Consider the following 17,377-nt stretch of genomic DNA (forward strand, 5'->3'; position numbering starts at 1 on the left):
TACACAAACAAACAAAGTTGATACTTCTTCCTTCTTGTTGTTAATGAGAACGACGTTCATAATATCTTTACAATGGTATGATCAGATTGTCCATTTTAAATATAAATCTTCATATCTTTGTTTTTTGTTTAACTTAAAATGTCTTTTATTACCAATGAAAATTATTGTTCTCGTGATAATACCAATGATCATCTCCTTAAACAATTTTAAAATCACTCACAAGCAAATACTAAATATGTTTAATGCCGTGGAGGCTAAACAATCCAGCAAGAATCTTAGGTAACTATATTCTTAGAATTGTCTCCTTGCAATTATATATATATATATATATATATATATATATATATATATCCACAAATTCATTCATCAAAACACGTAGAAAAATGTCAAGAATGTACATGTTTCAATTTCATCCAAAAATTATCATAAACTCGTAAAAGGGAAAAAAAAAAGAGGCATGAGCCAAGTCTTTCTAACATATAAACTATAAAACCCAAAAACATTTAACAAGTAGTTAAAGTATAAGTTTTTCTTTTTCTAAAACTATATAAAATTGTACAAACCATCATCTAACCTAATTAGTTAGTTAAATAATTAAAGATTATTAACAAATCCTCTCCTTCTTGATTCAGGAATACACAAAAATGCTTTTCTCCAAGTAGTGTCAGCAACCAATTGTTTCAATACTTTTGTATAGGCTTTATCATCAATATCGACCATGCTATTTAAAATTTTGATGCATTTGTTTAAGTCTTCATCAGCATAATCTCTTTCTTTTGACGAAATTTCGCTAAATTCACCTGATGGAAAACCAAAAAGTCTTCCTTCAAGTATATCATTTCTCCTCTTTAAATTCTCAACATAAGCTTCCTTGAAAGATGACATTATATCATTTAGGACTTCTCTTTTTCTTTTAGATTTCTTGCTCATACTACTTTGACCTTGATTTTCATCTCTACTATTTCCACAATCTTCATTGCTCATCGGAGAATCACTTTCTGTTTTATTATCATATTCAGAATCTGAAGAAAGTTTTGTAGATGGAAGAGCATCAAGCTCTGTTGTTGCAATTGTATCTCCATATATTCCCATCAATTTTCCGTAATGTGGACATCCACTCTTTTTGAACTTCTTAGCTTTCTTGTTAACCTACAAAATTTTACCAACTTATAGCTCTTGGTAAAATTATTTTATCATAGAGTAATGACAAAGATTAAATAACAGTAATTGAAACAGTACCTTAATGAGATTAGTCCACTGCGCCTCTCCTAAAGTAATAGTTCCCAATACAGGATCCCAACCTTTTCCATTAATATCACTCAACAACTTTTTGAATTCTTTGTAACGATGTCTAAGACTGTTATACTTATTTTTCAATTGTTCATGAGAATAAGCATATCCTGTTTTTACATACAGTTGTTCCTTTATATAAGTCCAACTAGTTTTGGTAAAGGTTGTAGTTGGACGATTTCCTTTTGCAACTTCATCTTCCATCAAATTGATAAAAATTGTCTCATTTTTAAATGACCAAGGCCCATCAAATCTTGATACATCAATTTGATTAACATCTTCAATATGATTGATCTTCATGAATCCTGAAAATAACAATCTTACTTTAGTATCTTCATCTATATAAACGGTTGCATAAAGGAACATATTTATAGAGGCGCCCACCTAAATTTGATTGAGAATAAGAAATAATCTTTGTCTGCGAACTGTTAGAATTATTTTAACATACAGGATGCAAACGACCAAGAGGACTTTTGAAGGGAGAAAACTTAGTAGTTTCAATTACTAACAAAAAAATTTTCCGAATAAAGCAAGGTACGAAGTTTTGAACCTCCAACTTGAAGAGATATATGATAGCCATACTAAGAGATCTAAGTTTACTGACAGAAAATTTAAGAGAGATAATAATGGTCCATCCAAGATCAAAGAAAGCAAACATCTAAGAAATCATAAGACATGCCAAAGCGAGCATAGCTCAACTAACATCCAAGTGTATTAGCGACCACGATCTGTGGTTCAAGTCCCCAAACTCCAATTGGAATCCCCTCATTTCCTGTGGCAGTGCAAAATTTCTTCAATCCATACAAAACTTTATCTTCCTACAGCCATGGATTTCAATACCTTGTCAAGAAGAGAGCACCAAGCACTCTGCAAGAGGAATAAGATTCCGGCCAATATCACTAATGTCATCATGGCTGACACTCTTCCATCCGTTGAAAGAATCAAAGAATTTTTTAACAGTAAAAGATCAAGGATACCTAAATCCCCGATGGAAGCATAGGTTTCCTTGGAAATACCTGAACTGCATTGATATCTTTGACAAGAAGAAAGGATGTCATAGTCGAAGATGAGACAATTACTACTGCAATTACTACTCAAACACGTTCTGCTGCAGAAGCAAGAGACACAAGGGAATCAGAAAACAGAGATCTAATTGTGGCTTCGACTACTCTGTCCTTTCCAGGTGGCTGGAGAAGGACAGTGGCAGCTTCTTCAGCTTGCAAGAAAGTGGATTTTCAGATGATGGTTGATGATCAGTAAAAGAACAATGATCGGGATCAAGAAAATAATGCAAATAGAAAAACGTCAGCTGTGCCTAAAAGCCAGTAGTGTTGTGGGGGCCTTAACCTGTAAACAAACCAAGACTCAGAACAATGAAGCTGTAGAGCAGCAAGATTGCAGTACAAGGAGGTCCGTCAGATTGTTGGACAAGAACATGGAGAGATTGAGTTTAGGGGAAAAGGGGAGAATGGAGTCAATTACTATCCATATTTCGTTCGATGATATGCCTAACTGTTCAGGACCCGTGAAGAAGGATGCAGAATTAGAAACTGCGTCAAAGAAAACCAATGAACCAGAAAGAAAATTAAATGAAGATTTGGACATCGAAGTTGATGAACGAGAGAAGAATGAGATGAAGTCTGAAACCAGAGAAATGGTTCTTGATGATCCCTTGAAATCTTCTGAAGAAAATCTAGTTAGAGATAAGAGTGGTGATCATACTGAAATAGAGGCACCACATGCTAATTTGGATGTGACATGCTTCTCTGAAGATGAAGAAGCAAATGAAGCTTGCCAAGATGATGCTTTTGTGAAGATTTCTGCTGAGGAAATTGATTTTCTCTGCCAACTGAAGTAGTTGTTCACAAAAGGAGCATTGTAAAAGAATCTGGTAGGGAAGTTGGATCTAAACAAAATGAGTCTACTTGTGAATTGGAAAATACAATTGAAGAAGATTTTGAAGAAGAGTAAGACTGATGAATGCTTCAGCTGAAGAACTGTCTCTACCCCATGAAAATGTGGAAGAAGAAACCGAATTTGATGATGATGTATTGAGAAGTGTCGAAAAATCTGTTATGGAAGTGAAAGATGATAGAGATGAGTACGATTATGAATCAGAACCCACAATCGAAAGATGATCAAGATCCAATGACAAATGGAAGAAGCTCCTCCTAAAAGATATAAGTGTGGAGTCACAGCCCAAAATCCCAAATGACATTGTTCAATGCAACAACAATGGAGTTCAATCATGCCCTGTTTTGCAGCAGAGCAATTGACATTGGCAAACCAATTACTTAAGCCAACAGTAGAATCAAATCTCCAGTTAAAGAACAAACCACTAGTCAGCTATAATGCGAGGAAGAAAAAGATGAAAAGGAACAGGACAAAGCAAACTGCATTGAGATTACATATGAAGAAATTGATGCTATAGAATACAATCGAATTGAAACAATCAAAACTAAAAACAAGAACAAAGTAAAGTAAAGAGTAAAATAAGATTGAAAAACCTTGAGTAGGAAGAGGAGCGAGGACGATGGATGAATCTTCAGGGCTTATTTCTTTGTTGATTTCCAGAGGCATTAGGATTTAGGGTTTTGAAAAGTGTGTGTTTTCTGAAAACGAAAATGCGTTTTTCCAATTACTTTTTCTTTTCTCGTTTTTGAAAGTTGTTTAGAATTCTAAAACGGTTTTATAATTTATTAACCCCCAAAAAAAAAAGAAAGAAAGAAAGAAAGAAAGAAAGCATTGATTTGATAGCAAAAGATTAAATTAGTTACCCAATGAATCCTAAAATTTTGGTTTTTAAAAAGCTGTTTTTCCTTTTTTAACTCCATTGATCACACGCTTTATTGAATGTAAATATATAAAATGTGCTTTACAAATATATAAAATGTTTAAAATGTTTCTTTGGTTAAAAACGAAGACCAAATACACACTTTACATCTTCCTCAAATCTTAACTTATCTTTCTCAAATCTTATATATCTAATCTTTTCTTTTCTCCAATATAATATATTTGTAAATATTCAAATCGATTTCAACTGTATAGACGAGTAGCAAATCGATCGTCAGTCAGTTCATTTATTCGTTTAGATCGATTTAAGCCTTTGAAATTTTTATAAAATTTTTCGATTTGGATTCTTCCAAACTAAGACCGATCTCAATCGACTTTGATTCGTCAATTTTGAACAGTCGGTTCAATTTTTTAGTTTATCACACATGTTCAATTGTATTTTAAAATGATTATGTAAGACGTCTGTCTCAATTTCCATCTTGAAAGAGATCTTATTTAGAAAGTTTGAATCGATACGTACATACATACGCCAGTCTCAATTTGAAAGTAGTATTTAAAGAAGTTTAAATTTCATGTATGGTATCAAAAAAACGATCTAAGTTAATTGTCAATCAGCAAAACATAATGTTATTTGTGATAGGTGAAAATTTCACTTTGAAATACTATCACTTGTCAAACTCAACAAATAAAGGCACAAACCAACCATATGTATGTATGGATAGTAGTAATTCAAAAGTTTGAATGGGTAATTTTTCACTGTACAAATTGTTAATAAAGAAAAAATTGGTAGTGTGCAATAGAAAGTACGATACTATGTACGTACTATAAAGTTATTTTTCAAGAAAATGAAAACCTGAAATATTAGATGTAATCTAGCTTACACTTAATCATTTGTATATAAAAAAATGTTTTACCATTTTACATAGAACTCTCGAATATTATACATACAAAAACCTAAATTTATATCTCCTAAGATTTGTATACATAAGAATGATTCATCCTCTCCATAGATATCAAATCTTTAAATAGAGAACTTTGGAATATTACATCTTTAAAAAGCTGGATTTACATCTCTTAAAATTTGTATAAATAATAACGTCTCGACCTCTCCCTTAACATCAACTCTTTTGAATAAAACAAAGTAAATTTGTACAAAATAAGAGATGTAATATATTTCAATACTTTTAAAGTATAAATTCCTAACAAAACGGGGTAACAAGAATTTAAAAGAATTCTTTGAACGTAAATCATTTTTGTGATTCCACACTAAAAATATGAAGTGACGATCCTTGAAAGATACATCAACTACTCTGGGGAACCTCATGTTTATCTAATACATAAAATACTACTACATGAACAAATAAATTAATTACATTTGTCCTACAATTTCTGCAAGAGCTACATATGTGCCAACAATGGCAACAACAACACCTATCAATATGATACTACTTATTATGATCGTCTCGAATCCAAACGGCTTCTTGTAACTGCCAGAAATCTTCAAGTAACACACGCATGGAAGTATAATCGAAGCGGTGACACTGAGAAATGCTCCGACGAGTGACATCAAAGAGCCGAAGAAGGGAATTGCAAGAGCTACAATGACATTGCTGACTAACAAGGTGGTACTAATTAACACAGTCAAGGGCTTTGTGTTGTAGTTCGATGTAAACCGATTCTTAAAGGCACTGACAATTGGAACAGTCATTAATGCATATTTACAAATGGGGTTTACTAATGTTGTGTAGATGGCAATCAAGGAGCTGATTTTTCCCGTTGGAAGATTTAACGTTATTTGTGATTGAATGTCTGAGCCAAACATTGCATATCCCATTACAGCCATTGAGGCATAACAAAATGTACAAATGATGAAGCAGAAAGTTAGAACCTGCACAAGCAAAACACCAAATTTCGTCATCAAAAAGTTGAAGAAAAGGTTTAAATATATTTACGTTTTAGTCCCTCTACCTAATGTGTTTGAAACACAAAAACTTCGTCTATATAATAATTTTTATCTCTTTATGTATTGAATATTTTTTCACATATTGTCGTGCATCTTCTTTAATCTACATAGCAAAAAACAGTTTATTATATTTTTCTTTACAAAAGAAGGTTTGCTATGTGTCGAATCTTAATTGGATAACTGAGTAGACTACATACAATGGGTGTATCACGAATGAGCCCAAGTATTTTTCATGTGGTAATATGTTTGTCTTGCAAATATTTGTTAATCTAATATATTGGGTTGTTAAAGGCTGTGTATGATAATAACAAGTAAAAGTAATGTTAATAACAAGTAAAGGTAGTATTTATAAGTTATCAAATAGGACGTAAGCTTTTTTTTTTTTAAGGGCAAGGAGGGATCTAATGATAACTACATGAATATTATCATTTTTAAATTAGCAACAGTTAGTTTGATTGAAAGAACTTAGTTATATATGAAATAGAACATAAAAAGAAATTAGAGGTGAAGGGGAATTTGGTTTGAACTTACATTGGAGAATTGTCGTTTGTTGTTCATGGAAGTGTACAATGTTGGAAAAACCGGATGAGCACAGTAACAAAACGCAAATAAGCTGATGGAATTTGGAATCCCTTTCCAGTTAATGAGAGTTGTTCCTTTGTGTTTGAATCCAATTCCATCAAAAGCACCACACCAGAATACCGACCCAATGATAATGGCCGACGCAAGAACCCCGCTTGCAGACACAAAAGAGAGAAGACTCAAGTTGTCAAGCCAAACCGACGGCAAGATAATGAGGGCAACAACCAAAACAAAGAACGCTTGGCCCGCAATTCTAAAGCCAAAGAGTTCGAACCCAACGTCGGGGAACATGTTGTTCAAGTTATCGCCTTCAAGAATTAGAAATCCTGTGGCAACTAAGTATAGCTCCACATACATGAAAACTGATACTACTATCTTCCCATTGTTTCCAAATGCAAGCTCTCCAACCTCCGGATAGGTTCTTATATCCGATTTTGCATCCATGCATCGTTGGATTAGCAAACCTGTGTAAAACGTCGCGAGAGCGATCACAAATAGGAGTATTAAGCTTAGCCATCCACCTGACGCGAGGGCGTATGGAACGGATAGAATTCCAACTCCTGCAAAATAGACACAGCCATGTGATTATCAGGGAGAATATAAAGTAAATCAACATACATAAATATGAAGCACCAACACATCTTTAAAGTGAGTTTGAGATGAATTTCACAAATTTACATTTTTTTAAAGCTATTTGGTGGGATCTTCATTTCATGATACTTAGAATTCGTATAATCCAAAAGCTCTGGTTTTGGATAACATGTGATGAGTCTAAACCACACAAAAAGCTATATCTTTTGAAACAAGAATTAGGGAAAAGATAAAGAAACTTAAAATGCTGTATGTCGAGAACCAAAATAATAATAATAGAAAACAAATAAATAAAAGGGAAATAAGGGAAATAAATCAGTTGTTAATGATTGAGTTATGTTTTGGAAGTAGAACCTGATAGAGTATTGAGGAGATTGAAAGTGGTTTGAAGGAAATTGGTTTTTTGGGAAGTGGATGAATTATGAATATTAATATTTGATTCAACTTCTTCTAAAGTCAGTACTTCACTGTCAAATTTCTCTCCAACCAATAGAGGTACTCTCAAAAATGAATCTAAGAACATCTTCACCTTCATTTCTGTGTTACAAGAAAACGAAGAATCAACTCAAAATTCCAAGAGGATATAGGAACTATTTTAAGGAGTAAGATGAGCAAAAAGTGTTTGAGTTTGAGCAAAGTGTTTGAGTTTGAGCAAACTGTTTGAGTTTTCTCTTCCTTAAATAATGGGATGATACGTAAGACGAGTAATTATTTGGGGTTTGTTGAATGTGAGTTTGCTGACTTGGTTAATTAAAATGAGCATTGAACATGTGAGAATGTATTTGCACCAAATACACGTGATGGAAACAGAAAAAATCACGGGCCCAAATGTTTGATGTGATATTTAATTAATGTGAAATGCGGAATTGGATATGATCCTTTTCAATTTTGAAAAGTGTTACCATCACTCCGTTTTCACTCTGGATAACACACTTTAAACTATTTTCTAACTTTCAAATATTTCAAATCTCTCAATTTTAAATATGTATCAAAGAGACTTTAGAAAACGTTACGATCACTCGATTTTAAACACGTATCGAAGATCGAAAGTTTATAGAAAATATTTTGAATTATTATACTTTTATTTTAAAATACTTTTGAAGTTTCCACGATATATCATTATAAAAAAAAAATAAAAAAATATAAACTACTTTTAAAAGGTTAGTAAGTATATTTTCTTTCAGTTTTTTTTTTTTTTTCTATGTTTAGGAGGAATACTAACATTCCTTATTAGTTGAAAATGTTTAAACCCATATACTATGGTTTTACATTATAAAGTAAAGGATGGTTTTCTATTTTATAACTTTAAACTCTAATTTTACTAGATTATAATAGTTTATAGACCGCTATTATCGGTCCAGACTATTTTAATTACTACATTTTTTAGAGTGATATATAGATGTATCAATTTAGTTGAGATTGATATTCAAATAAACTTATTGGTCCTTGCTTCAAAAAAGAATTTGAAGAAAATATGATAAAATGAGACCAAGTGAAAATAGAAAATAATAAATATAACCAGAAAAAAAAAAAACTCTTCTCACTAATTTCTCTCCATCTTATCTTATCCTCTAAATTTAAATTTTTGTACAAGTTTTCAAGTGATGTTGAGATGAAGGGATTTAAACCTCAAACCTCTTGATCCCAAAATATACAAATGAATTAATTAAATGAAGTTTTGCTAGATGTTTAATTTGTAGATTTATAATTTGAATATGAATGATGATAAACTTTATCAATTTGATTAAATATAAGCATAAAATCAAATTTTGAAATACCTAAACCAACCAAAATTAAATATAATTGAGTACAGTTAACCATCAAAATTTTGATACTAAAAGAAAATAGTTTCTTAAAACTCTTTCCAAAATTTAAAATTATATAAAGTCAAAAGGCATTTAATTGGGGTAAGATGAAGAAATGAGAGAAACATAAATTTAATGTTAAAAGTGTAAAAGAAAAGAAAAAAGTTCAAATGTTAACGTACAAAAGACAGCTCAACCATTCAAAACAAAACCTTTTTGCCCTTGGAACCAAATCATTTATCTTCAAAACAAATATCCAATAGATATTTTGTTTGTTATATCAATTTAAAATTTAAATTCATAATTTTATTGATTTAAAACTCTATTTTTTAAGTTAGGGTCTTTGATACAATTTTATAATTCTATATATAAATTAATTTGATTCCTCAACTTAATTTAATTTAGGTTTTGACTATGGGTACCCCTGGGACCTTACCTCGTGGAAATTTTTGTCGTTTCTAATTGAAACCATGTCTTCATTTTTATCACTAGTGATTTGTGATGATTATATCTAATCAAATAAATTATATCATGACTTTTCTAGCCACCGAACATAAAGTGCATAATTATATATATAATTTGTTTTTCTACCTTAAAACTTATCTTTTTCTTTTTGGAAGTATAACACTGGTTAATTAGATGTGTCAACTAGGTAAACCCACGCTCTAGTTATAGTTTTGATATTTTCTATCCTAAACTTTTACTACAGTCTGTCACGTATGATGTATTTAGACTACAAAACATATATATAATAACTAATATATAAGATTAATTTTATGTCTATGGTGTATTTATTATATACATCCAGGAAGGAGAAAAGAGCTGATGGACCACCACCACCACCAATAACTAGACATCGTACATGTGTGCATAATGTTAGATTGGGCCAGTTAAAATATGTCGTGTACCCATACGGTTTTTCAAATTGATTCATTCAATTACGACTCGAATGAACCAAATACAATATATATAATCTAACTTAACTCAACTCTACTTTATCTCTTATATTGCCGTGATTAATGGAAATCATCGTTAGACAATAGGGCCAACATTAAAACAAGCTTAGATGTTGTTCTAGTCTCTTAAGGTGGTAATTAAGCGAGATCTAGATTAGGAAAATAAGCCAAATATAATGTAAGGGTATGTTTGGGAAGAGAGAGAATTTAATAATGTTGTTGGGAGATACGAGATAGTATAATTAGTGTATACAAATTTTAGGATCACTTGGTTACTATTGAATTTGGTGTTCATAATTTTATTTTTCTTCGTATTTTTGCCTATCACTTTGAAAATTGGAACAAAGAAAATATTATTTATTTATGTAATCTCATGTGTTATGTTCCTAGAACGTTTCGTGAGAGTCTTTTATATCTAGAATATTTAAAATTATCTTTCTAATTTAAAAATAATTTAATTTTCAACTTAAGCTTTTGTACGTGATTTAAGATGATGTTAAGACAGGTGGTTGAAGAAGATTCTGTGTTCAAGTTTCTGCAATGTTATTTGGTGAGTTACTATTGACTTTCACTCGATTTAAGCTTTTGGATCATTGATAATTTAATATTTTAATATTTTAAAATTTTATGTTTGTCTATTCTAATTACTTTAAAGTCTTTCATCTATTTTAAAGAAACATCAAATTCAACCAAAAAAACAAAACAAAACAAAACAAAGTAATTAATCATCAAATGAAGTTTATGTAATTGTTAATAAATTTAATTTTCAACAATAATGTCTTGTGCTTACTCTCACTTTAAACTTCTTTGAACCAACCCAAAACAATCCAACCAAACTAAAAACTAATCAAAATGGTGCTCTTCAAAACAATCCAACCAAACTAAAAACTAATCAAAATGGTGCCCTATTAAGAAGTTTAGAAGTTTAATTAGCTAAGGCAGCCAGTCCAGTCTAATAATTTGAGCTATACGTAACAATTAAAGAAAAGAAAAGTGAATTCTTATCCAAATAATAAAGTAAAAAAAGTAGTAAACATAAGCAAATTGAATACGTAATAATAAAAGAATTCAAAAGAAACTGAAAGAAGTGGAAGAAGCCAAATGAAAATTCATTAGGATTATTATCATGAAAAAGGTAAAGGGTAAGCTCAAATTCAAGCAATTGGAAGAAAAGAAAAGAAAAGAAAAAGGTATCGTTGGAAGCTCCATTATTGACATTTCAATAGACCTTTGTTTGGCTCTGTATAACAATCCATACAGCCATCACTTCGTCAAATTCTTGGCTGCTCAATTTTTTCTTTCTTTCATACTTTTAATAACAAACAAAAGAAAATTATTTCTTTTATTTTTTCCTTTATAGGAAAATACAAAGTTATTGGGGTTTACAAAACAAGAAAAAGAAAAAAACAAAACAAAACAAAATTTCTTGTTGTCATTTGCATCAATATTGATTAATTTGAGCTGATCGGGTTTATTATGTGCACATGCTTATTTTTTGTCAAAATCATGACATTCATAATTTTTTTAATAGAAAAGTAAAAATAAACTTAATGGTTTCTTTTAGAGTGGTTACTTCATTTCCTTTCACTTGTTTTCTTCCCTTTTCCCCCCTTAAATTAATACTAAATTATGACTTTGTTTTTTTAATTGCTTCATATATTTTTTTCACTTCCATCTCTATTATAATAAACTTCCTTATTCAATTCTAGTTATTGCTTTACATTTCTAACATTTCTAGCCCATTCATAGGAACTAAGGTGAATAATAATTCAAATAATCCAACAATTCCAACTACTCAACCCATATTATAAAGATTTGATTGGGTTAGGTTGGGTTCAAAATTTTGAGTTTTTTCAAGTTGGGTTGGGTTTCGAGTTGGATTGAAAAATTCGGTTCAATTCAATTCAACACAATTAATACTAAATATATTTTATATTTTAATTTTATTATTAATTTAGTAAAGATAAATTTAGGTCAAATGCTACCTTATACTTTCTTTTCTCTTTTTTTCACAATTGGACACCGAACACATAATTTGAGGGTTCAGTTAGAAATACAGGTTATCCACTCAACCAACCTGAAAATATGGATTAGATTGAGGATGTGTCCAACCTAACTTGTTTACACCCTAACACAAAAGTCTATCATTTATAAAAAAAAGTTGTAAATATTTTCACATTATATATATATATGGTTTGTTATATTATTTTATTATTCTTGAAAAATTCATATATTTTGTTAAATAGGAAACCTTAGCGAAAGGGTTGTAAGTTTCTTTGATTTGAATTTTTAAAAATTAGAAAAACCAAAACGATTGGTATCCGTTTATTTTTTTTTAGGAAAAAGTATAATTAATCTTTTGTTGCGATTTCTTTCTATATTTTATATTTTTTGAAAAGAAAATAAAGAATAACTATTTTGTTTGTACTGTTGTCTTCTTCTTGTTGTATATTCAGAAACTCCAGAGCTGATCTGAGAAAGCAAAAAGTGCCCAGACCACTAAGTTTAAAATCACTCAAAAAAATGGTGTTTTTTTTATTATTATTCTTCATATTTCATTTTATTTTTTCTTTTTAGTTTTTCAAAACTTTTGAAAAATTCAAATAAAACCCTATATATTGTTATTATTCTTTCATTTTCTAGGTTCTTCCGCAGAAGAATGTGGTTAGAAATATAGACAGAAATAAAATTTAAATCGAGTCCAAACCACGATAAAAGAATAATATTTGTCTTTATACAGAATTAATATTTGAAAAAAGTATATTAATTTTGAACGGTATAGACCAAAAAAAAGAGTGGTTTATGAATTCACTGAAAAGAAAACTCTGATGTGTCTCTAATTATATATTAGAGACTGTCAGTTTTGGTAGCTATACTGAGCCACTTTTCCTAAAACAACTATTTAATCTTTTTCTAAACATAAAGTAAGTTGTAACATTATAAATATCTTTTTCAACTTTGATCGACTTTGAAATCTAAAGTTAACTTTCTCCCGAAAAAATTCTCAAATTGGGTTTTAAGATAGAAGTCGTATTTGTAGTTTTTTTTTTTCTTTTTCCGAAGTTAGTTTAGCTCAATAGTTAAATTATGAAGTTGGATATAATATTTTGTTAATTCTGAAGTTGGATATAATATTTTGTTTTCAAATTACTGGACTTGTGTGTAAAATAAGATTCTTCTCTCTAAACTCTTAAGTTTTAGAGCTAATTAACAATGAAGCCAAACGGGTGAACCCAGGTGTGGATCGGCACTTTTGGCCGTTAACAGCCCTTTTGACAGGCAAAACACAAATCAAATGCCGGAAAAAGGATGAATTATTTCAAGAGGTCATTCGATCTGTCACTCTGACGAATGAGTTTCCCAAGTGGTTCCCAACTCGTCTTCAGTATCGAATTGACTCTGCCGGATTAAGTTGCTGGATTTCTTGTTGAAGGAGAAGTTGAGGTTGTTCTCGTTGCTGGAGACGGTGTTTATTTGTATCATTATGGTGTGTTCTATCCTTGTGGAGGGGGTTTTCGTTTAGTCTGTTGGTATTGTATTCTCTCAGACTATTTTCTAGTTAAGTTGGACTTTTCTGCTGGAAGGGTATTCTCATGTAAGCTTGCTTCTTTCCCTCAGGGTAAGAGTGAAGGTAAATCTGGGGAGTTTAGCCGCACTAATGTATACCAAGAGCCAAGAGGTTCTACATTCAAATTCTTCACCCCCATTTACAATCAAAAGAAATTCGAAATTATAGTTGTCAAAATAATTTTAGTTTAGTAATCTTGGTTTCTGTCCCTAAATGTGAATTAAAAGCCCTCTTGGGTGAGATTCAATCCCTACTGCAAGTATACTGAGAAAAACTTTAAATTTTAGTTGGGTGAAATTATGGAGAATACCAAAACAAAATAAAATCCCTTTTGGGTAAATAAAGAAAACCCTAGAAGATAAAGAAAGCCATAGGCGGTGGCGGAGAAGCGGCGGCGGCGGCAACAACAAACAAAATAAAATTTAAAAAAAAAAAAAGGAAAAAAAGAGAATTTAGAACCTGAAAGAGCGTTGAGTCCATTGAAGCAGGTTTTGACAAAGGAGGTGGTGCCACCGGCATTGACGATGGTGGTTGGTTGGTGTTCGACGTCGTTGTTTTGCTTGTGCCCATTAAGAAGCGGCGCATGGAGGTGGCCTGATAATGTGCGATGGACAAACTCATCATCCATCCGAACAATTGAAAGAGAAAGAGAGAGAGAGAGAAATAGAAAGGATTGGGTTGTTAATAATAGAGTAATAATTCAATAGTTGCTTTGTCTTAGTCGGCATTTGTGTGCTTAAAAGCAGGAGCTATATATGGACAACCTCATCCCATAACAGTCAATACCAGATTTACTGCCTTGAACATTGGGGTTTAATGGAAAGACATTGTTAATAATATGTAATGCTAAAATATTATATTTTTATTGTACGAAAAAGCTTTTGGAAAGCATATGTATGATCCGTAATAATTTATAGACTTGAAAGAGAAACCACAATGGAAAAGTTAAAATTTGTGAGTTTTCACATTATTGTTAAATTGTCGATTACTAAAACTTAAATTGTTCTGCACAAACAGAACTACAAGTTAAGATTTTAATGTCGGTTATTACCTGGCATTAAAGATGAATGATGTCAGACGAGTGTCTTACTTTTAATGTACATCGTCATCGTTGCTGACGTTCAAGGGTTTTTGCTTTTTTTTCCTTTTTAAGATAATAATTTTTTTTAAGATATCAGTCACACACATATATAAAGTCTGTAGTTTCTGTCCAAAATACTATTATATTTTTTAAAAAAAAATCAAAAAAATTCTTAAATTTTCTTTAAAAGTAGTTCAGAAATATTCATATAATTAATTTTGTATAAAACCATTAAAATGTTGTTTAAAAAATACCGTCAAAATATTGAAAAAGTTTAATAAATGTGATTGAACCTTTTGAAAATACATTCATTGATCTTAATTTTACGCAAGTGAAGGTATGCCTACTGTCAATGCATGATGTTACATTACATAACTGTTGTGTTTAAGAATTCCATGTTTGAACTCAGTAGATAATTTTAAGAAAAATAAGAATTACAAATAACAATCATTAAAAAGAAATTTTAATCATAAATTTATTCACAGGTATAGAGATTATGTTTTGTTTGTATTCTATAGTAAGGTTAATTTCTTTTTTACAAACTAATATTCTGTTGTATACGTAAGAAGTAAACAACAATATATATATATATATATATATATATATTGAATTTTTAAACAAATTATTATACCTTTGAAATGAGTTTTTGCTTCCTAAAAAGATTTCTGGTTTTAACTTTTAAGGACACGAAGGAGGAGAGAAAGGAGAAGGGACGGGGGGCGGGGGATGGAAGAAGAAAGAGAAAAAACGAAAGCCAAAAGGAAAAATAAAATAAATTCACCTCATGAAAAAAAACAATAAAAATATTAACCACCCCATTTTTCATTAGTAAACTAGCAGTCAAATTAACTCAAGGATCATTTACAAATATTTTCTAAATCTCATACACAGATAGAAATAATATTAATAACCTTAAATTATTTTATTATATACGTAATACAAATATTTTCTAAATCTCATACACAGATAGAAATAATATTAATAACCTTAAATTATTTTATTATATACGTAAGAAGAAAATAACGAAGAAAGAATATTGACGAGACTTCCAGTTCTCATAAGAAATTTTCCTTGTTCATTGAGGTTCCATTTCTCAATCAGAAACTTTGCTTCTTTCTTTTTTTACGAGCCGAATCACGTAATCGCCGGCAAGGCAAGGAAGGGATTCTTAGCCTTAAGATCCTCCAAATCCGTTTGATATTTACTAATTATCGTGATCTTTAATTTCACCAAACTAAGAGAAGAGAGATCACGGAGATTCGAGCTTGTTAGCAGCTGAAGGCAATAGCAAGAGGGAGAACCTAAATCCTTTATCAACAAGGAAAACTCCCATTACTTTTACGTTCTTTAAACAACAGAAGTTGAAAAAACGTTGGCTAAAAGAAAGAAAAAGACACTCTTTTTATATTTACACAAATAGATAAACAAAACAAAGTGCAAAAACAAATATAGTTAAATTACGACTTTTCAAATTTGATATTAAAATAGAAAAAAAAAACAAGTTTATTAGTGATATTTGATCTATCAAATGATAAACAACCAACAACTAATAAACTATAAGAGTTTGTTCTATGGACTTTAATATATTGTAAATATATTTACAAATTGTTTAAAATGTTTAGTTATGATTTTTTAAAATGTTATTCATTACACCATTACCAATATTGATTAGGAAGATAAAATATATGCAACCTAAAACTTAATCATTTTTATGATGAATGAGAAAAAAATAGGTAAAAAAATCCTCAAAACAAACCTTAAAATAAAATTTTGGAAATATAAATATATATACATATACATATATGAGTATATGTATATAAAAGAAGGCAATATAAATATATATATATATATGTATATATATATTAAGAACAAACTTTGGGCTTTGGTTTGGCAAAAACATAAATAAGGCAATGATTAAAAGAAAAAGAAAAAAGGAACAATTAAAAAGATAGTTAAATATGTTTGTTCTTGGTGGGTTGGTGGTGTTTTAAAGTTGCAAGAAGATGGATTAGGCAACCCATAATCAAAACGGTCATTTACCAATCTCCATGAGTTTGCCAAACAAACAAATAGAGACGATTGGGAGGAAGCTATGCCTCATTGTAGATTGTCCCTCTAAATTTGTGTATTCCTAATCAATATTTTTAATGATTTTGAATGAAACATTTTAATGTATTCATTTTAAATTAAAATTTACATAGCCTTTGCCTTCTGTACTTCTAAATTAATTCATAATTTCATCTATCACAATAATGTAGAAATAATGATAATTATTTGATTCTTTTTATAAAAAGAAAATAAACAATTAAATTTTATAAGTTTAACCTAACATTTCTAATTTAGAAGTAATTTATCTCTTCTAGTAACAATTTTTTTTTAGAGAATAACAATTTATTTGACGATAAAAATAGTTTAAATTTGAAGTTTAACTTTAAACATTACAAACAAAAATAACAAATCTCATAATTGAAAACCATGACCAAACACTCTTGAAGATAGAATTTGGGAAACAACACATCAACAAAACCTAACAAAGAACATTACTTGCCTATAAGGAAAAAAGAAAAAAACTAATTAGAAGAATAACATTTTTAAAATTGTCATTTGAGAAAATGACAAACCTACCTTTTCTTGGTAAAAATAACAAAATAAAACTTTAATGAAAACATGCAAATTACAATCATACCTTACAATATAATAAAAAGGACTCCAAAGATTCAAAATCTGAAAATTATAATGAGCACTAAA

General features: G+C 30.1%; 2 protein-coding genes across 3 annotated transcripts; both read right to left on the reverse strand.

Moving 5' to 3' along the window:
- Nucleotides 1-386: 386 nt before the first annotated feature.
- On the reverse strand, nt 387-2,689 carry LOC101212009 (L10-interacting MYB domain-containing protein). Its single transcript, XM_031882738.1, has 4 exons — nt 2,638-2,689; nt 2,307-2,395; nt 1,240-1,595; nt 387-1,149 (listed from the first exon to the last, which is right to left on the reverse strand). Exons 3-4 carry the CDS (start codon nt 1,588-1,590, stop codon nt 595-597), a joined length of 906 nt encoding a protein of 301 aa, XP_031738598.1. The 5' UTR covers nt 1,591-1,595; nt 2,307-2,395; nt 2,638-2,689; the 3' UTR covers nt 387-594.
- A 2,540-nt stretch (nt 2,690-5,229) lies between these two features.
- On the reverse strand, nt 5,230-14,291 carry LOC101205921 (amino acid transporter AVT1J). Of its 2 annotated transcripts, none has more exons than XM_011653935.2 (3): nt 7,574-7,877; nt 6,578-7,188; nt 5,230-5,971 (listed from the first exon to the last, which is right to left on the reverse strand). In XM_011653935.2, exons 1-3 carry the CDS (start codon nt 7,752-7,754, stop codon nt 5,453-5,455), a joined length of 1,311 nt encoding a protein of 436 aa, XP_011652237.1. In that variant the 5' UTR covers nt 7,755-7,877; the 3' UTR covers nt 5,230-5,452. The 2 variants fall into 2 exon arrangements, with proteins under 2 accessions (XP_011652237.1, XP_004147475.1); XM_004147427.3 differs by lacking the exon at nt 7,574-7,877 and adding an exon at nt 14,008-14,291 and having other exon boundaries at nt 5,255-5,971.
- Between the last annotated feature and the right edge of the window lie 3,086 nt (nt 14,292-17,377).

The sequence above is a fragment of the Cucumis sativus genome, chromosome 3, assembly GCF_000004075.3.
Source record: "Cucumis sativus cultivar 9930 chromosome 3, Cucumber_9930_V3, whole genome shotgun sequence".
Taxonomy (NCBI): domain Eukaryota; kingdom Viridiplantae; phylum Streptophyta; class Magnoliopsida; order Cucurbitales; family Cucurbitaceae; genus Cucumis; species Cucumis sativus.